The sequence below is a fragment of the Sphaeramia orbicularis genome, chromosome 21, assembly GCF_902148855.1.
Source record: "Sphaeramia orbicularis chromosome 21, fSphaOr1.1, whole genome shotgun sequence".
NCBI lineage: Eukaryota > Metazoa > Chordata > Actinopteri > Kurtiformes > Apogonidae > Sphaeramia > Sphaeramia orbicularis.
In genome coordinates, this window is record NC_043977.1 from 52,686,456 (window position 1) to 52,707,964 (window position 21,509).

The 21,509-nt window shown below is 39.7% G+C and overlaps 2 protein-coding genes and 1 pseudogene across 2 annotated transcripts; 1 reads left to right on the plus strand and 2 right to left on the minus strand.

Moving 5' to 3' along the window:
- Window positions 1-804: 804 nt before the first annotated feature.
- On the minus strand, window positions 805-11,667 carry LOC115412531 (striated muscle preferentially expressed protein kinase-like). Its single transcript, XM_030125091.1, has 6 exons — window positions 11,344-11,667; window positions 10,783-11,022; window positions 9,233-9,456; window positions 4,099-4,174; window positions 3,784-3,933; window positions 805-1,478 (listed from the first exon to the last, which is right to left on the minus strand). The coding sequence occupies exons 1-6, from the start codon at window positions 11,637-11,639 to the stop codon at window positions 1,223-1,225; spliced, it is 1,242 nt and encodes a 413-aa protein (XP_029980951.1). The 5' UTR covers window positions 11,640-11,667; the 3' UTR covers window positions 805-1,222.
- Window positions 11,668-11,856: 189 nt separating this feature from the next.
- Window positions 11,857-14,405, minus strand: LOC115412074 (striated muscle-specific serine/threonine-protein kinase-like). The gene is made up of 3 exons (XM_030124369.1): window positions 14,280-14,405; window positions 14,023-14,187; window positions 11,857-12,191 (listed from the first exon to the last, which is right to left on the minus strand). The coding sequence occupies exons 1-3, from the start codon at window positions 14,317-14,319 to the stop codon at window positions 11,857-11,859; spliced, it is 540 nt and encodes a 179-aa protein (XP_029980229.1). The 5' UTR covers window positions 14,320-14,405.
- Window positions 14,406-20,288: 5,883 nt separating this feature from the next.
- The window catches only part of LOC115412075 (obscurin-like protein 1), a 57,485-nt pseudogene continuing 56,264 nt past the window's right edge, over window positions 20,289-21,509 (plus strand).

The following is a 21,509-nucleotide window of genomic DNA, read 5'->3' on the forward strand; positions in this document are numbered from 1 at the left end:
AAGAGTCAGAGAAACATTACTACCTAATGCCATGATGTCAGGGAGTCCTAGTCTACTAGCCCTTGAGGAGAATCCACCACGATATGCACTGAAACAAGTTGGAAAAAGGATGAAAAACAAGTGTGCTGTGGAATTGCTACAGTTTTGAAAATCAGCGAGGTGCTACAGCCATAGCGCAGCTGAGATTAGAGTTATATCAGAGATTTAAGCAGAAGAAGATTTAAAACATGAAGTAACATCTGTGGGGGTGGATTTATAATGAATTCAAATATACTGGTCAAGAAGTGGCTGCTCATGAGACATTTGGAGTCCCATGAATGACACTGGTCTACGAGTCAAATGCTTCCAGAATAAAAGTAGTGAAATTTTACCACATGTGAGTCTCTGATCCAGACTAATCCAGTCCTAAATGCTGGCTGGCTGACGTTTTACAGATACAGTCTGGGCTCAAAATGTGAAATTAGAGAATTAATGATAGAATGAGTTTAAGTCCAAAGGAATATTAGTGTCAGATCTACCAGATCTACTTTAAAACACTGTCTGTACATGACAATACATGGACTGGACAGGTTCTATCAGTGGAACATTTATGAATCTATTGGATAAATGTGCATAAACCAATATGAATGTGGAAGAACACTTGATCATATACCTGGAAAACATCAGCAAACCAGCACTTTGGTCATTTGTTTTTAATTAATCTGATTAAAATATGTAACATTTAGGACATTGAATCTCTGAGGCAGATCATTTCTAAAAAAAAAAAAAAAAAAAAAAAATTGTAGACCAGTGTAATTCTTTGTCTCAATAGTAAAATTGTAAAATCACATGAATATCAGACCCTCTGCGGTGTTCATATGTGTCTCCTCTAATTGTGTAGAACTGAAAGTAAGAAAGGAAGTTGTTTATCCAAAATATATGCAAAGTTACAAACCTTGAGGTACTAACTTCAAGACAAGACCCTGCCTCGTATGAACAAGGTCCACCCTATTAAAAAAAATACAAATAGTGTCAGACTCTGGAGTCTTTGAAAGAGTTTCTCAAGAATGAAGGCGTTCTTTAAAATTCTCTTTCAGACTCAGAATAAGAATCAAACAGCTGTGTGTCTGTGGATCGCAGCCACTGCAGTTGGTTTAAGTCTCATCTGAAGGGACACAGTCTTGTCTCAGTGGGACGCTGCTCTTCCCTGTTGTGTGGAATTCGGTTGTGTTTGTTTTTTTTTTTACTGGGCAGCAGGTGTGGTAGGTGTAGTTGGCACATTCGGCGTGGCCGGGCTGGTGGGAGTTTGCGGTGAGCTCTGGTAGGAGCGTAGGAGAACTTTGTGCTTGGTGGCCACCTCCTCTCGCCTTCGTTGCTGGTCGGCCAAGAATTCCTTGAGACGTGTAGTTGTAAAGGTGAGAGTCTGCCTACGAAGGCGCATCAGGTAGGCATCCTGAAGCCACGAGTTATTATAGCAGTCCTTAATGGATGGACGGGCCCTGTGGAGGAGCACACAGCATGATATTATACGAAAATTTTAACCCTTTGATGCATGAATTATGATGACCTTAGTCAAGATTTTTTTCCTGTGTTTTTATTCCTCTTTAGGCATGAAAAAAACAATGTGATTGAAATTTTTTATGAACCTCTTTTTTATGGAGTAACAAAAATGTCCACTCAGCTGGACACTATGCGTTTAAGTTTTGAAGAAAAGAAATATGAATTTAAAACACAATATCAGAAAGTGATAAACTGTGTGAAAACTATGAAATAATTTTTTTAGATGCAGCTAATGTATGTTTTCTCACATTTGACATACTCTAATACGTGTTATTACTCACTTCATGGAGTAATATAAAAAAAAAATTACACTCTAATGACAAATAGCAGTTGATTTAGACTCAAACATATTACTGGAGATCAGGTTTATCTACAACAGTAAAGTTCCAGTAATTGTATGAATTGCAGTGTATGAGATGATGCATAAGCATCCACTGTGTTGTCTAAGATGCAACTAAAACAACAAAACCCATGAATAAACAAGAAAACAGCTGTATAACAACTGTCCACTGTAGTGACCACTATGCATGAAAGGGTTAAAACAGTGGGGATACGTACAGGTGACATGGATACCATTACCCTCATGTCATAACTGTCTAAGTCAGGGGTCTCAAACATGTGGCTCGGGGGCCAAATGCGGCCCGCCAAAGGTTCCAATCCGGCCCCTGGGATGAATTTGCAAAGTGCAAAAATTCCAGATTCATTTTAGTTCAGGTTCCACATATAGACCAATATGATCTGAAGTAAAATATCCGACAAAAAAATAATGACTCCATATTTTCTTCTCAGTTTGATGTGAAGAAAATATTACATTATGTCTATAAATAATGACAACTTCAAATTTTTGTCTTTGTTTTAGTACAAAAAATAACATTCAATTATGAAAATATTTACATTTACACACTATCCTGTAACAATAAAATGTGAATAAACTGAACAAATATGAACAACCTGAAATGTCTAAAGAAAATTAGGCACAATTTTAATAGTTTTCTGCCTGTTATTCAGTAGTTAGTGTCTTTGTAGATCTGATCCATAATGCACATGTAGAAATGATAAGTTGAGCCAGAATATTGTTAAAATTGCACTTATTTTTCTGAAGAAATTTCATTTTTTTCAGGTTATTCATATCTTTTTTGTTTGGATAGTTTATAAAAGTAAATATTTTCATAATTTAATGGGGGGGGGGGGGGTTGCATTGAAACAAAGACAAAAATTTGGAGTTGTCATTATTTATAGGTTATTCTGTTATTATTTTACTGGTCCGGCCCACTGGAGATCAAATCGGGCTGAATGTGGCCCCTGAAAGAAAATGAGTTTGAGACCCCTGGTCTAAGTCATACATTACATCAGTGGTTCTAACCTTTTTTGGCTCCTGACCCCATTTTAACATCACAAATTTCTGGCCACCCCAGACAGAATTTTTTTTGCTAAAATGTGTTGGTTTTTGATCATGTAATAATTTGCTATACTATGTTGCAAATAAACAATAATTTTAGAGGACACTTAGGCTATATAATGTATATTATTATGGATTTGAGAGATAAACAGTACCACAGTGCTTCAGTTTCAGCTTCAGTTTATCATGTCTTTTATGTATTGTGATTGTCTCTCTCAACTCACCATATATAACATATATATTATAATTACTAGATATATACTATAATTCCTGGGTCTTAGGAGGTTATTATTATCATTATTATTATTATTATTATTATTATTATTATTATTATTATTAATAATAATATACTCTAACAACTGTGTGCTAACATTAATTTACATCATAATTAATTAAATCTATATTATTCATTGTGCTGTTTACTTCTTTCGAACATTCAGAACTATTAATACATACATTTGTAATTGTTTTGTTTGGAATATGTTAATCTGATCGTGTGATATAGAATTACCAAAATCAGAAGGTTATTTGAAAATTGTAAATACACTGTCATCCCCATAGGGAAATTCACTCTCTGCATTTGAGCAACATTAGAACCCTGCAGATCTGAAATATTTGTCAAGGAAACTGGTGAGAGAGTACATGCATACATGTGTTTTGATGTTGCATGGACCCGGAAAAAACCAGCAACAATATGCCGGACCGGCCTGTTGTACCAGGTTTTGCTTGATAGGATTAGTCAGGTGGTTAGTTCTGATTGGACAGTGGCTGTTCTTGGGAGGGTCTTAGCAAAGGGTCAGCTGTCTAGGAATTTTACCTAAGTAATAGAAGAATAGTTAGCTTACCAAGGGTAGCTACAGAGGATCTTTTTAAGAAACAGAGAGGCACTTTGGGACACATTCTGGTAGAGTTTTGACAGATCAAACTTTGCTGCCTGGATTCTGGCTTCAGTCTCCTGAGGATCATTTTCCATGAATGGCGACCTGCCGCTCAACCTGGAAAACATACCCGAACATTGGACAAACAGTGAGATGTCTGAAGCGCTGAGACGACTGAAAATACTGAAGACAAATTTGTGCTCATAAGGCCGGTTTCATCGAAGGAAACTGTTTCTATTTAAGGAGGATTTGCTGGGTGGAAGCTGTGAAAAAAGTACTCACATGATGAAAGTCAGAACGCCCACACTCCAGATGTCAGCTGGAGGGCCCACCACATCCCCCTTCAACATCTCTGGAGCTGCAAGAAAAAAGGAAGAGGAAATATACAGCCTTCAGTACCTTTAAACATCCACATCACAAAGTACAGTTAGTATCTCTGATAGTGTTTGTGGAATTGTTTGATGCTGACATGTGCATACGTAGTTCAGAGACTCAATAACACTTCTCAGTTCTCACATTCAGTGAACACCCACAGGCAAAACAGTTACATAAAAGAATCCGAACCAATGGGATTACAGATCAGCATCAGAGAGATGAGCCAACTAAACAATGGTGACTTTTGAAAGGCTTGAAATGCCCTCATTTGCTTATCAATAAACCATCACGGTAAAGAATGTTTACATTTTCATGACTAATGCATACAATATTGTAAACATCAAATACATTAAAGGTGCGGGAGACTTTTGAGACCAATTTTTCATCAAATCTGTCAAACCTCAGTCATAACCTAAGTATCATGAATCTGTGAGTCTTTCTGTGATTACTCACCTGAATCTCTTGCATCATGGTGAACAATTTCGAAGTGTCATCCACCCTTAAAAAACCATATGTTTACAAACAGAGCTGGGAGGCATTTCGGGCATCTCTGCCGCTGTCAGGAGGCTGCGCGAACCTCCCTTTCCCACAATACACGTTACGACAAAATTCCAAAGATGCCCGAGTTACCTCCCAGCTCTGTTTGTAAACACACGGTTTGCTTATGGTGGATGGCACTAAGAAATTGTTCACCGTAATGCAAGAGATTCAATTGAGTAATCACAGAAAGACTTATGGATACGTGATACTGAGGATATGACTGAGGTTTGACAGATTTGATGAAAAATTGGTCACGAAAGTCTTCCGCACCTTTAGTGGTTCTGAACTGGTTTGGCTTCAGGACCCTCTATCTCCCCTCAATGACAAGACTAAACCCAAACTGATAACAGTTAAACTTCTCAAATGTGTTTAATAAAAGATGGTGTGTTTTGAACCTGAGATAATCTGTTGGACTAAACCTGTAGTCCAACGGCATATTCAAAGACATTAACTGACATTTGTTTGACCTTTCAAGGTCAAAGGTCAAAGGTCATGGTATCAAATGAAAGCCCATATGTGACTTCCTATCTATTGCCAATAGTAATTATATCAATAACTTTGGTTCGAATCCTGGCTCCAACTGTCCACATGTTGAAGTGTCCTTGGGCAAGACACCTAAATTGCTCCCAGTAGAGCCTGGCAGCAGCCGCCTACTGGTGTATGAACGTGTGTGTGAATGGGTGAATGTGAGGAATTGTAAAGCGCTTTGGGCATCATTAAGGTGTAGAAAATGCACTATATAAGTTCAGTCCATTTACCATTTCTTTTCACATTATAGCACTTTGAAATGTGTCCCATTATAAACCAATGGGGATTTTAACAATTTCAAAATTCATAAAAAAAAAATCAAAAAACAGTATTTCCCAATTCTTTAAACAAGCTGAGTAGACCTTACCCCAAAGATGTTCCACAACAAATATCAAGTTATTCTGACTGAAGGTTTCAGAGAACATTTTTGAAAAATTGTTTAAGGATGGACGACAACTGATACCAATAGTCCATCAGACCTTTGACGAAAAACACAGAACACAAGTTTAATGATAAATATTCCCTTTAACATTCTATCCACGTCACTTATATGCAGTGACATTGACTTAGGTGAATTCACATCTTTTGAATATCTGGCTGTTGAATTCAAAACACAATTATCTCTGTTTGTCATCACAGTATACAGACCACCTAAACATTCTTCACTGTTCTTTCAGGAATTCTCAGAGCTGATCTCACTAAGTATCACTAGATGTGAAAGACTAATAATACACGGGGACTTAAATATTCATATTAATAAGAAAAATGACCCCAAGGCTTTGGAGCTTATGAACTTAGTGGACAGCTTTGGACTAGAACAGCATGTAAAGGATCCCACACACCAACTTGGTAACACCCTTGACTTAGTGATAACAGCAAGAGTTAATATCGACAAGGTTACAGTAACCGAAGTGCCCATATCTGACCATCACTGTGTGTACTTCGACGCCAGCCTGATGTTAACAGAGACCAGAAAACAGGCTGTAATCAAAAAACGGGTATTAGATGACAGAGCTGAAGAAAAGTTTATGAACATAATGCGAACAGTGGCGCCTAACAACCTAGACTGCTCTTTAAATTCCATGGTGGACAATTTTAACAATGCACTATCATCTGCTTTGGATGCTGTTGCTCCGTTAAGGGTTAAAAGGAAGTCGAAGGTCAGAATTTCCCCATGGCTAGGCAGCAGCACTGTTAGTCAAAACAAACAAACCTGTCGGAGAGCTGAGAGAAAATGGAGAAAAACCAAACTTACAGTTGACTATGATGCATATAAACTTGCAATTACCACCTATAATCAATCCATTCGAGTTGCAAGAAAAGATTACTTCTCCAAAATTATCACAGAGAATGCTGGAAATTCCAAAATATTATTCTCCACTATCGACAAGCTGCTCAACACCCCCCCCCACCCCACTACAGCCCTCCACATCCAAGTGCGAGGAGCTTGCAGTGTTCTTCAAGGACAAAATAAGTTCAATCAGACCCAGCATTAATTCCACCACATTAACAGATGCTGTCTGCAGTCCCTGTACTGTGACCATGGGAAAATTCACCTGCATAACATCAGCAGAACTCTACCGAACTGTCAGGGAATGTAACTCCTCAACCTCACGTGTCGATCCAATTCCCACTGCATTCTGTAAGAGAATATTTGACAGCGTCTCAGATCATTTACTCCAAATCATAAACAAAACTCTTCATACTGGTATCTTTCCAGATGCCTTCAAAACAGCTGTCATCAAACCCTTACTAAAGAAACCTAACCTTGACAGTAACGCTATGACCAGTTTTCGTCCTATATCTAATCTCCCGTTCATAGGCAAAGTACTGGAAAAGATAGTCTCTGCTCAAATAAATCACTATCTCAAAGAGAACAACATCTAAGAGGAATTCCAATCAGGCTTCAGGGCTGATTGGAATAGCACTGAGACCGCCCTCACCAAAATAATCAGTGACCTCAGGCTCAACTCTGATGCCAACAAGGTCTCAATCCTGGTCCTCCTTGACCTAAGTGCTGCATTTGATACAATTGACCATGACATCCTGATTAATCGGCTAGAAAAGCTCATAGGTCTCTCTGACAGTGTACTACAGTGGTTCAAAACGTATATTAAGGGAAGACAGTACTACGTCAGGCTTGGAGATCACGTGTCAAATACACATGATACATGCTATGGGGTTCCACAAGGGAGCTGCCTGGGTCCACTACTATTCTCCTTATATATGCTACCACTTGGAGTTATCATCAGAAAACATAATGTTAGCTTCCATAGCTACGCGGACGACACACAAATATACATCTCCGCAGAACCCAATGACGTGACAGCCATCCATTCCATTACAACTGCCTCACAGCAATGAATCAGTGGATGTGCAGGAACTTTCTGAAACTGAATGAGGAAAAAACTGAAATCCTGCTTGTTGGCCCAAAAGCAAAAAGGGAAATGCTGATGAGTAGGATGGGCAAACTCACTTCCTGGATCAAACCAGAAGTGACAAGTCTGGGAGTCATTATAGACTCAGACTTAAACTTTAAGTCCCACATAAAGAAAGTCACTAAAACATCATTCTTCCACCTCAGAAACATAGCCAAAGTAATGCCGGTTATAAATCGAAAGGATGCTGAAAAACTGGTCCACGCTTTTATCTCCAGCAGACTGGACTACTGTAATGCACTCCTTACAGGTCTCCCAAAAAGCAGCACAGACAGACTTCAGCTGATTCAGAACTCTGCAGCTAGGTTATTAACCAAAACCAAGAAGAGAGAGCACATTACTCCAGTGTTGGTTTCCCTGCACTGGCTACCGGTAACCTACAGAATTGATTTTAAGATACTACTCCTCACGTATAAAGCTCTAAATGGAACCGGACCAAGTTACATTGCAAACTCACTGATCAATTATGTACAAACTAGAACACTGAGGTCATCAAACGCAGGTTTACTAGCGACTCCCAGAAATATTACAAAGAAAATGGGGGACGCAGCCTTTACTAACTATGCACCAGAGTTATGGAATACAATTCCAAAAGACATTAGAGAAGCCAGTTCACTGAATATATTTAAAACCAAATTAAAAACATTTTATTCTCATTAGCCTTTGAAAGGAGATAAAAATGGGGTCACAATTCAGGAACCAGGAATGTGCGGTTTTTCATTTTTATTTTATTTTATTGTATTTCTGTTTTTATTTTTTATTTTACTGTATTTCAAATTTCATCTTATTTCTTGCACTTCAAAAATTCTATGTATAATCAAATATTTTAATGTGCGTTTATTTTATTGTATTTCTCTCACATTTCATCTTATTTCTTGCACTTCAAAAATTCTATGCATAATCAAATATTTTAATGTGTGCTGTTTTTATATTTATTTTTATTTTATTGTATTTCTAATCAAATCTAAATGTATTTTAATATTGTATTTTTTTCAATCAATGTGAAGCACTTTGGGCTACAATTTCTGTATGAAAGGTGCTATACAAATAAAGTTTATTATTATTATTATTATTATTATTATTATTATTATTATTATTTAACACTAAATTAGGTCCATTTGAATCAAAACTTAAAAGTGAACTCAGTTAAAAATTCAAAGTTTATTCAGTCACTTATTGAAGAATTAAACCCACTGAGGCTTTAGTCCAATGGAGGAAAAACCAGATCTGATGGAATGGGTGTCAGACCTGAGTCTAAGCATGATACTAATATAAAGTTTTAGGTCTTCTTTTATGGTGTTAAATGTCTGGTGTTAATTATCATTACAGTGCATTACCACCCCCTACTGTTGGGGAGTGTGAATGGACGGGGCTCAGCTCCATAAAAAATAAAACACAGGATTGTTTTAATAGCATTATTTTAACCCAGACAAACGCCCACGACCCACTGAATATGGGTTTACGACCCACTTTTGGGTCGTGACCCACCAGTTGAGAACCACTGATCTAGTTCATTCATATGCAAAATAACTTACACATGTACTCCAGTGTTCCGATCGGAGGGCTGAACTGCTTGAGGAAGAGAGGATTAAAGGTCTGAGCGCTGCCAAAGTCAATGATTTTAATGACATTCATGTAGGTGACGATGATGTTTTCTGGTTTGATGTCCAGGTGGAGGATCCTCCGTGTGTGGAGGTAGTCCAGACCCTGAAGGATCTGCGTCACGTAGGCCACCACATCATCCTCCGAATATCGGAACCTCACAAAGAAAAAAAACAACGGCTTGTTCAATGATGATGAAATATTAGAGGAAACAAGAAAATCTGATCTATCTCAAGAATAAAGACATCACAATACAAGTCTAAATATCTTTACCGTAATACTGGAAGGTGTCAGAGCGTCAGTCTGTCTGTCTGTCTGTCTGTCTGACTGACTGTGTATCTGAGCGGTTCTGAGAAATTGAGACATTTTAACTGGCCGATTCGGTTCTTACAGCTGAGGAGTAGTCCCATCTCAACATAAAATATCTTTTTTCTTTAAAATTCCTTTTTTTTAAAGTCAGGAGGGACTAATTTAATTGACATTGCTAAGCAGTTGCCAGGGGGAGGGACAGGAAGCAGCCTTACACGTCAAGAGACAATGGGCGGGATCAGTTACTCAGTTGCATAGCAACACAAAATGTCACAATCCCGTCAACGCTTTGGCGGTGACTGCTGGACAAATGCTGAACAGCATGCGTGAATACACAACAAATATCTGTGCTGGGGGACCGGGATATTGCCCCTCAGGGTCGGGATGTGGATTTTAACCCCGTCCCCCCCTTTTCACATCCCACCCGCGGTAATGACAATGATGAAGTCCAGGGTCTAGAACCCATGGTTCCCCATGGGTCAACACACTAGTTATGACAATAATGTCATAATATTTCAAGAAAAGCTGTAACATTATGAGGAATACAGTCATAATGAAAAATTGTATTACTATGCAATAAAAAAAAATAGGTGAAAAAATAAGGACTTAAATTAAATCAAACATAAAAAATAATGTATAATGGGAAAAAAGTTGCTTTATGAGAAGTGAGATCATATTGTAACGTTAAAGGGATTACAAGAATTATAATCATTCATAAATATATATATATATATATATATGATGAATAAGTGTGAAAAATATTGTTTGTATTTATGAAATTATGTTATATGAGAATAGCATTAAGTCATAATAATAAAGTCAAAATATTAAAAGAATGAAGTCATAATACATGAGAAACAAATGTCATAACATTTGGATAAAAAGGTGTGAATAAGGTTGAAATATATTGTAATATTTTGTGAAAATGGCTATGATTTTTTGAGAATAAGGTGTTTGGGATAAAAAGGTATTTGTGATCCTTGTGGAGCAGACTGTCTTAGACATAAAATCCAAACTTTAATCGTGTAATATAAGACAATATTATAATTGAATAAAATACTGTATTGTATATATTTTTTCAGTGTGACTTTATTACTAATAGTGGTTTATTTCTTGGTAACAGGCCATGTGGTGGTGATACAACATGAGCGCAGATGGCGGTGTGGTCCTGTACCGGTCTATGAGGCTGTAGAGCAGCTCCTTCCCACTGCAGTACTCAGAGATCAGGACCAGGTAGCGCGGTGTGACGTAGGCCTCATGCAGAGCCATGATCCGCTCATGGTGAAGGGACTTGAGGATGTCGTACTCCTGTAGCACCGCCTGCTTGTTCTCCGCCTCATATGGAACTATCTTAGCCATGAAGAGGTTCCCTGTGGCGTTCTCCCGACACTCACGGATCACGCCGAAGCGCCCCCTGTAGGAAAAGGACAGGGACCTCAATGAAAGACTCAGAGCAAGGGGACTAATATTCAGCTGGAAAAACAGGGTCTGAATCAGGATCAAACACATTTAAATACCTTTGACTTTTGAACCACAGACTCAGAGGACCTCATCCTGAGCTTTGGAAAACACTGACCACCCACCATTTACTGATGTTTTATAAACCAAACTACGAGTCGAGAAATGGATAAGGTAATTAACTGATTAATAGTCATTTGCAGCCTAAGTTTGAAGATTCACATTTTATCACGTTTTAATGTAAAGTCAAACATATAGTTCTTGTCCTTTTAGCTACCTTGCTTTTTCATCCATGAAAGTATAAGGTTTTTGGGGAACTCCCTGGCGCAGAGACCCCTCTCCTGCCTTTCCTAACGGCGTCCTGCGTCCTGAAGGCGTTACCCTTCCTGATGGGGTGGTCCATCCCGATGATGTACTGCGGCTATCCCCACTTTGCAACACAGGCGTCAGGCTCTGCACCACTACCACAGGTGAAGAAACGGTCGCCGTGGTAACAGAGGGTGCGCTGGTTGTTGGCGTGGGAGTGGCCTGAGAGGGTGGAGTGACTCGAGCGGATGCGGCCGGTACATACATGGGAACAGAAGAAATGGGTTTCCCGATGGCAGGGCCAGGGGCAGCGGCGGCAGGAGACGGGGGTCTGGTGGTCACGGTGCTGGAGACTACGTTTGCGGGACTCTGAGGCTTGGGCGGGACAACAGGGGGAGGAGCCAGCTTGGTTGGGGGTTTGCTCACACTGATGCTGAGGGTGGACTTGGATTTGGCCGTTGTGGTCGTCTGAGCAGCAGCTGCTTCAGAGGGAGCTGTGGTGGTCGGTGGAGGGGTGCTGACCTGTACGGGGGGTTTGGCAGCTGTTGGAGACACAGGTTTGGCTACAGACGGAGCAGGGGCGACCACAGGGGCCACAGCAGGGGCGACAACAGGGGCCACAGGAGGGGTCACAGCAGGGGTCACAGCAGGGGCCACAGCCGGGGCCGGAACAGGCTGGGATGTCGTCACCGAGGTGGATTTGGCTGGAGCAGGTTTCATCGGGGGGGACTGTCATGGACGACTTCACCACCACGGGGGCAGGAGCAGAACTCGTTGGAACAGTTTTGACCACAACAGTAGCACTTGATTTAGCTGGTTCTGTGGATGACAAGGACAACATTTAATAAGAACCTACGTCAAATACTACATCAAGAGTTTCTATTTCTACATATTAAACCTCAGAGGCAAGGACCTCTGGTACCAGCACATTTGTTCTTAAATGGCACATATTCATCATTTAAGAGAAGGTGGTCATTTTGACAAAATGGTTGTAAATTTCATTAATTAATTTCATTAATTTTGGTCTGCAAACTCTGTACATGTCATCATTTTTGGATCATATACACTGACAGCTGTGAACGTGGACCATGAGAAATCATTTACAATAAACAATAAACCATTTTAATTCTTTTTTCATTAAAAGTGTCAATTTACCAAAAGTAATTGATTAATTGTATGATTAAAACAAGGATAAGTCATTAAAACATTCAAAAGACTTAAAATTCTTGTTAGAGATTTATTTAAAAACTAGAAAAGCACTCGGAGAGTGCAGACCTCCGCCAAGGCAGATCTGCCCCCCCCCTCAATCATTTGTTCCTTGTGCCAGTATCAACATTTCCTGAAAATTTCATGAAAATCCATCCATAACTTTTTGAGTTATCTTGCTAACTAACCAACCAACAAACAAACTAACCCTGGCAAAAACATAACCTCCCTGGCGGAGGTAAAAAAACAAAAACTGTTGTGACATTACATCATAGATGTCTCTGTTCTGTGTTGCAGAGATATGAAGTGACTTTCCCAGCCATGGGTCAACATGTCACGAATGATTGAATATGACTGAATACATCATAACTAAGTAGTGAAAATCAACGGCTTGGCTGTGTGTAGATAAAAATAACTTACTATACTTACTAAATAATATACATAACATCTTACTAACTGTTAAGCTAATGGAGCTATAGACTGTTGCAGTGACCTGTGATGATTAGAAGACACCGTGAGTGTCTAATGGAGGAAACCTATTGGTATAATAACCCACATGTCCATAAATAATGAGCTTTAAGTTTTTAATGAGTGAGTGTAGAAATGTAGTATTTAAGTTTTTTGGGGTGGTTCTGGTAGTCATGGCTACCTTCTGGATTTTGACTTCCACCTATTATTGATCATTTGGAATATCAATATTACATAGAACCTTGAGGCCTTTTACGCTGGAATAAAAATGGAGGTAAAGAGAATAGAGCTGCAACCAATTAATCGACTCAAAGTGATCAAAAAAATCATTCAACCACAATTCTCCTGAATCAAAACTTTGTTTCTTTCATTTCTCTGCAGTTAAACATTGGTTCCACTGTTGTGTTTCCCACGGATGCTTATTGTGACGCACAAAGAAGCTTCAATTCAGGAAAACTGCAATAGAATATTTCCCTTCAATCAATTCAAGTTGATTAATCGAATCGGGAATTTTTGCATTGGCTTCAAGCACCTAGTCAATTAATCGGTTGCAGCTCTAAAAGAGAATAAAAGGAAGTGTGCTCTGAGCGTCTGTAGAAATATGCTGGTTCAACACAGACAATCTGCTCCCTCTGTAGATAAAACGGCTCATTCTAAGACAAGGACAGCACAAAATGATTATTTTTAGGTGACTATACATCAATCAAAGCATAGTTCTGAAAACTATATTTAATTTTTTCTGTTCAATCCCTCTGAATTTTACATGATATACTTTTAACTATACGGGCATAAAAATTAACTTACATAGACCATTCAATTAATTTCTTAATTTGTTGCTTTTAAAACAAGTGTTTGGATTATTTATTTTCACTGCACCGCTGTAGTTCCACATTCACATATATTTCTCCTGATACGTATATGAAATATGTACAGTGAAATATTTCATGTGAGAGCTCTGATTAAAGACAATACAAACCTGACATATCTATCTGTACAACTTCTGACAAGTTGCTGTAGGGACCTTGCCCAGCTTTATTAACACATGCCACCCGGAACCTAAAGGCACCTCCTGCTGGCAAGTCTACCACATTGTAATAACAGTCAGCAACCCCCGTGGCCACGATCAACCAGTTGGTCTCACCTGAGGGGGAACAACAGTATGAATGTACAAACCAAGGTATTTTATTTTTGTAAAAACAAGCTAACAATACATGACAATACTGATTGACAGACCCTCTGCTCTCCTCTCCAGAGAGTATGTGCATGGTGCCATGGTATCTGAGGGCCTCCACAGGACCAAGGCTGTGTTATTGTACTTCTGAGGAACCTCAGGAGTACCCGGTCGATTAGGAAGACCTGCAAAAGCAAGTGTAACATGATAACACTGATATGAAGCTTATATCTATGCAAAAACATTCACTGACCTTAAAACAATTTACTGCTTTTTAACTACCGTACTTTCCGGACTATAAGCCGCTACTTTTTTCCCACGCAGTGAATCCTGCGGCTTATACAACGATGCGGCTCAAGTATAGATTTTTACGGGCTAACGGCCTCTAGGGGGCACTCTAGCAGGAAGCACAAAAGCGAGACAGACAGGTGGAAGAGGTGATGAAGAGGAGAAGTTTTAATCTTAACTTTTAACAATCATTTTGCACAAACTCATCATGGAAAACACACGAAGAAATGCATATGACGCAGCTTTTAAGTTCAAACCAATTGATGTGTCTGTCCAAGAAGGAAATAGAGCTGCAGCACAGAAGTCTCTATCTCTATCGCGCTCTCTTTTCTCCTCCTTTACTTTCTCTCTTTAACCCTAACTGGTCAAGGCAGACGGCCATCTTCCAGGAGTCTGGGTCTGCTCGAGGTTTCTGCTTTAAAGGGAAGTTTTTCCTCGCCACTGTCACCAGTCACAAGTGTTTGTTCCTGGAGGATTCTGTTGGGTTTCTGTAAATTGGCTTAGAGTCTGGTTTTGACCAACTCTATATGTAAAGTGCCATGAGATAACGTTTGTTATGATATGGCGCTATATAAATAAAATTTGATTGATTGATTGATTGAAGTGGCAATGAGAGCAACAACGGAAGAGAGACTGAGAAGGTGTGTGACGGAGCCTTTCTAAGGCTGTTCCACTCCAACACTGAAGAAGATGACTGCAGTGGTTTCAATGAGCAGAAGGAAGATGAAGATAGAGACCAATGACTTTTTCTGGGTTTTTGACCCAGCTGTGTTCCTGCTGTTTTACTGCTGTGTTTCAGGCACTGTTTGGAAAAAAGCTGTTAAGATATGGAAATAAATATTTAAATAATCTTTCTGTTTACCATCTTTCTGTGTAAATATCTCATGTTACAACGTGGATACCTGCAGCTTAGAGTCAGGTGCGGCCTATAGTCCAGAAAATACGGTAAAAGGAAGGAATGTCTGATTTCTTACGAGCAAGAGAGATGTGCAGGAGCTGGACCACTGTCGCCAGTGGATTTTTAGCAACACATTCATAAACTCCTGCATCCTTCTTGGTGGTCTGCATGATCATCAGCAGCTGTCGGCCATCAGGACAGGCAATCATGTTCATTCTGGCATCGATCTCCAGAGGCTTCTTATCTGAAGAATAATATGTGCACATTTAAAGGTGAAAGTTTTAGTTTACATGTGTAATCAAACAGTTGGAAGTAGTGATAATGACGTTCATTTTGTCTTCTGTTAATGGAATTATACTTTTCTTTTTTTCTTTTGTTCGGACAAGGTACAGTTTTTAGATGTTACCTGCCTGACAGTTTCGACTGTGACTCCAGTCACAGATGCTTCTGAGGAAGAAGAGTCACAGTCACATGTCACATGATTGATCACATGTCCGTATCCTCACATGTGAGGATACGGACATGTGACCAATCAAAACAAAGTTCTGCAGTGAGTGGTGCTAAGACATTGAGAGAGAGAGAGCTGAGTAACTAAAGGGGGGGAAAATTTGGGCTCTCCCTCGATGGAGCCGGCTCTTCTGATTCACTCCAAAGCATCGGCTCTCGGGGTCGACTCTTATGAGTACAACCCATCACTAGTTGGAAGTTCTACTAAGACAGTAACTAATATTCTAGTCACATCTGTTCAACTCTAAAACTAACCACACATGTAACAACACCACCGAAATATGCACGGTAATTATGCCTCTGTCGTCAAGTAATTAGGTCAATTATTATTAGCAAGTGAAGTAATTCTGACTAGCACCATATGATACCAGGTGACTCTGCTATATTTAGGTCTTACCCTTCATCCAGGAGATGTGAGGATGGGGGCTGCTGCTGGTAGACCACTCAGGGTGACGGATCCCCTTCCAGTAGGACATGATCTCTCAGTTTAATATGGAACACCGGAGGGAAATCTAGGAGAAATAGGAGGGTTGGATTAATTAAGGCAATTTGTAATGTCTTTATTATACTGCGTTCATCCAGACCTTTCCCCACAATATCATTCTGAAACAATGGGTGGATGGATGGATGGATGGATGGATGGATGGATGGATGACGGCACGGACGGACGGACGGACGGACGGCACGGCACGGACGGACAGACAGACAGACAGACAGACAGACAGACAGACAGACAGACAGACAGACAGGCAGACAGACAGACAGATAGATAGATAGATAGATAGATAGATAGATAGATAGATAGATAGATAGATAGATAGATAGATAGATAGATAGATAGATAGATAGATAGATAGATAGATAGATAGATAGATAGATAGATAGATAGCCTGAGGGAAATTCAAGTATTCAGCAGCTTTGCATACAGCACAAGAAGACAAAAACCAACACCAAACACAACAGTGGGTTGGTAACCAGGCTGATATTAAGGGTTAGTATATACACTCTAAAATACACTTGCTACAGAACTACCTCTAAAAGAGCTTCCTGTACAATACTGTAAATCAGGGGTCTCAAAAATGTGGCCCGGGGGCCAAATGCGTCCTGCCAAAGGTTCCAATCTGGCCCGTGGGATGAATTTGCAAAATGCAAAATTCCACACATTCATTTTAGTTCAGGTTCCACATACAGACCGATATGATCTGAGGTAAAACATCCTACGAAAAAAATAATGACTCCATATTTTCTTCTCAGTTGATGTGAAGAAAATATTACATTATGTCTATAAATAATGACAACTTCAAAATTGTTGTCCATGTTTTAGTACAAAAAAATAACATTAAATTATGAAAATATTTACATTTACAAACTATCCTGTAACAATAAAATGTGAATAACCTGAACAAATATAAACAACCTGAAATGTCTAAGAAAACTAGGCACAATTTTAATAGTTTTCTGCCTGTTACTAAGTGTTTAGTGTCTTTGTAGATCTGATCCATAATGCACATGTAAAAATGGTGAGTTGAGGCAGAATATTGTTAATATTGCACTTATTTTTCTTAAGAAATTTCAGTTTTTTCAAGTTATACATATGTTTTTTGTTTGGATAGTTTATGAAAGTAAGTATTTTCGTAATTAATGGGCGTTTTTTGCACTAAATAAAGACAAAAATTTGGAGTTGTCATTATTTATAGGTATTATGTTAACATTTTACTGGTCTGGCCCACTGGAAATCAAATCAGGCTGAATGTGGCCCCTGAAAGAAAATGTATTTACACATTTCAGGTGAAACAGTGATTTAAGTGTAACAGTTATTTAAGTGATTTACGATGGTTTGAAACAAGTCATAATCGTTCCAGGTGCTGCTAAGCCAAAGACGCCAAAGATACAACGACAGTCCCTACATGAAAAATCATGGCAATTTTCACATGTAGCTGCTACATCATTGGCAACCTCCAATGACAAGGCTTGTTTCAACAAACTACTTCCCACGAATCAGATTAATCCATACCTGTAACTGATATACAATGATAACTTCTACCCCATAAACTCTTACTTTATTATTATTGAAGTCGACTTTCACCCCTACTTCATTTGGTCCGGACTTTCTCTCTTTTCATTTTGTTCTGAACCAAATTTGAAATCACAGTGTGAAGCAACCAGACTTTGGACGACGCAAAAGAGATGGTCTCAAACTGGATAAAAAAGGATCATTGTTCTTTTCATTTAAGGTAAAACTCTTGATGGTTCAGACTTCACAATATTAAATTGTAGCAAAAAAACTAAATCATAAGAAAATGAACCTTTAAATTGAGTTAGATTGACAATAAACCAATGTCTACACTTAGTTACACTGGCTACCATAGCTGCCCGCATCAAATTCAAATCATTTAATGTTAGCTACAAAGTTCTCCATGGGCTGCTCCTACCTACTTAGGTGCACTGATTACAGCTTATGTGCCCCACAACCACTCCACTCGTCTATGGAATGTTGTCTGGCAGTCCCGAACCTTGCACAAGACAATCCAGGCTCTTTCATGGGTCGTTCCACATTGGTGGAACAATCTACCAAGCACTACCAGAACAGGGGCGTCCTACCTGTCTTCAAGAAGCTCTGAAGACCCAGCTCTTCAGAGAGCACCTCCTGTCCTAGCACCTTCAAATATTCCATTTTAAATGTATTATCATGTGTATTCTGTGTTTTTACTTAGTATTTTTATTTCACTGTTTTTAAGTGTACAGCTGCTTTTACGTCTTTTTAATCTATTCTTGTATTTTAGTCTATTATTTTGCTGTTTATTCTTCTGTATGACACTGTTTTAATTGTACAGCTGTTTTAAGTTTTTATCCTATTCTTGTATTTTTTTGTCATTTTTGTTTTTTCCCCTGTAAGTCGCTTTGGAAAAAAGCATCTACCAAATAAATATAAATGTAATATAATGTCTACAAACAAATCAATGTCAGGTAGAGGGAGTACAGGCTGGTAAAGGATGGGAGGATGTCACAAAACTTTAGTCTATTCCTAAAATTATAGAGTGAAAGAAAACCTAACTGGACCAAATGTATACCATGTAAAAAACACATGAACCTTGGTTTTGACTTTGACTTTCAGGTGTGGAAACTTCATTTTACTCATACACGTGTAACTCACCAGAGGCCAATTTGAGTATTGGCTGTGAACGTAGGGAACTATTTTCTCTGGAGCTTGCTGTTGGTTATATCAGGCTGTGACACCGTCTTGTCTCGCCTGCTCTTGTCAGGCCCCATCGGTCCCAGCGAGATCTACGTTCACCCTCAATACCTTCAAAAGTAAAAACAATTAACTCTTTTAATCATTCATTAGGGATTTGACAAAATAAAAAAATGTAACAACGAGAAGTAAATTATTGTTTGTGCACCTTTTGATGTATCTGATTTCAGGCTGGACATAGAGTCCAAAAGACTCTGATGATGCACCATTACTAGCCTGAGATGCCAACTGGTTCTGAGGAACACTAGTAACCTTCAAACCACGGCTTTCAGATGTTGAACGGCGAAGCAGGAGAGAATGGGTGTCTCTTTGTGTCCTTGTCCTCTGATGCTCTCCTTTCCTCCGAGTAACTGCGAATTCTGGTAGAAATGCCCGCCACTGTTGATTCGATCTTCCTACGCATTGCCAAGGACTGGTGATTCATTAGATTCTTAAGTTCCTTATCATCTTTTTTCACAGAAGTACCACCTCCACCATCCATAGACGCCATCTCCACCTCTTTTTCTTTTTGTGACCCTCTGTAACCAAGAGTCCAGGAAAGTCTATGTCTGGAAGCAAATGAATCTTGATCTTTAGTCATTTCATCTTTGCGCTCAGCTGATGGCGTTCTCTTCAGGCGCATGGAAAGCCTTCTCATGAAACCTTGGTCCTTTTGAGCCTCACGAAGATCCTGTACTGACTTTGACTTCTCCTCAAGTCTCCTTGGTGCCAGTTCAAGTGTGTGCACCAATTGGCCCAGGTCTATATATCTCTTCACCTGTTCTGTAGAGTCTGAGGAAGTTGGTTTGTCTTCATTTTTTGTTCGGGACAGAAACTTCAGACTTCTTGAAAGGGAAGACTCACGCTTTTTGAACCGGGCTTCAAATACCTCTTCTGAGGTAATGTCTTCAAACTCAGCTCCTGCTGAGAGGTCTTGCTGTGAAGAGGAATGTGTGGCAGTCTTTGGTGGACTGGGCTCTTAGTTATCATTTCCGGTGATGCCACCCTCGAGTACACAGCAGGATGCTCAGTGGTTGAAATGATGATTGGCTGTGGACCAGGTATAGCAGAAGACATAGCGGTAGTCAAAGATGTAGGTCCAAATGGTCAGTTAATGCTGCAGACGTTGAACTGGCTGAAGCGGTAATGGGTGAGGAGGGGTCTAAAGGTGTTTCATGAGAAGGCTGAAGTGATGGGACCATTATGGTCTGCATAATACTAGCATAAGCTGAAGTCCTACCATCTGGAAGAACAGTTTTTGGAGCAGGCGAGGGGGTACATAGGTTGACGCACCATTTTCAGGGCATTGGGATATTCTTCTGTTGGTCTCAACAAAACAGAACTAGTAGCTATGAACATCCTCAGATGATTTAGCAGGCATGTTTACTTCCTCTCTACCTTTTTCTTTGGCTATCTCTACATTCTCTTTAGCACTTGTCTCAGCAACTCTGTCAGTTATTTCCGTTAGCTTCTTCGCCTACCTTTTCCTTTCTTCTTGCTCTTTTTCTGCTTCTTCTTCCTCCATTTTCTCTGGTTGCCCAGAGTTTTGAGCCACAAGAGGAGGTGTGGGGACTCTCTGGCTAAAAACTCTGATTCCATCATTGGTTCTTCTGATATGCTCATGTCCTTTTCTGAAAACCCACTTGTGCTTGATCTCTCATCAAAATTACTATCTGTAGTAAGACCGTCCATTTTTCATTTATAGTCTCATCAAGTTTTGGCTCTCTATCCATGAAAGATTCCTCACTTTCTGTTTTGGTGGGACTGTCCTGCACTAGAGATTCTGGAGTTGGTGGTTTTGGTGAAGGGTCTCTGGGGTCACTGGACGGGAGTCGAACTTTGTTTGCTCAGTAAGAGATGACATAGATATAGCTTCCTTAAGTCGTCTCTCTTCAACGGTTGCTAGGGGAATTTCCAAAGGAGCTCCTGAACGGCGGTGTAAAGCTATGGGTTCTGAATCACCTTGACTGAAAGAAGCACTTTTACGCAGCACTTTGGGTTTAGGAGCTTCATCTCTTGGTGAGTCACTGGACGCAGCTCTAATTAGTGGAGGTGGACCCAAACGAGCAATTCGGGGATAGCGATCTGACAATATAGCACGTTTTCATCTCCCATTGCTAATGTCTCCAACAGAGGGCCCCGCAGTCCACTCATCTTGTTGTCCACATTCCCACCACGAAGCAGCCTCTGTCTCATCAACTCCAATTTTAGAGCGTAATCTTCTGACTCATCATGGCAGTTCCTGGGCTGGTGCTCCTCCTGGGTAATTCCATAGAAACAGCTTTTTTGAGAACCCTTTTGCCTTCGTCCGGGTTTCCCTCTCCAGCTCCTTCCTCAGGTGTAATCCGGAGCAGCAGTGCGCTGTCG

Coding starts and splice junctions, on each gene's coding strand:
- LOC115412074 (XM_030124369.1), bottom strand. CDS start 14,319: ATGGCACCATGCACATACTCTCTGGAGAGGAGAGCAGAGG. Junction 14,188..14,279: donor TCTGGAGAGGAGAGCAGAGG/GTCTGTCAATCA, acceptor GTTCCCCCTCAG/GTGAGACCAACTGGTTGATC. Junction 12,192..14,022: donor TGTACAGATAGATATGTCAG/GTTTGTATTGTC, acceptor TGTCATCCACAG/AACCAGCTAAATCAAGTGCT.
- LOC115412531 (XM_030125091.1), bottom strand. CDS start 11,639: ATGTATGTACCGGCCGCATCCGCTCGAGTCACTCCACCCTCTCAGGCC. Junction 3,934..4,098: donor GGCGTTCTGACTTTCATCAT/GTGAGTACTTTT, acceptor TATGTTTTCCAG/GTTGAGCGGCAGGTCGCCAT. Junction 1,479..3,783: donor ATCCTCTGTAGCTACCCTTG/GTAAGCTAACTA, acceptor GCTCCTCCACAG/GGCCCGTCCATCCATTAAGG.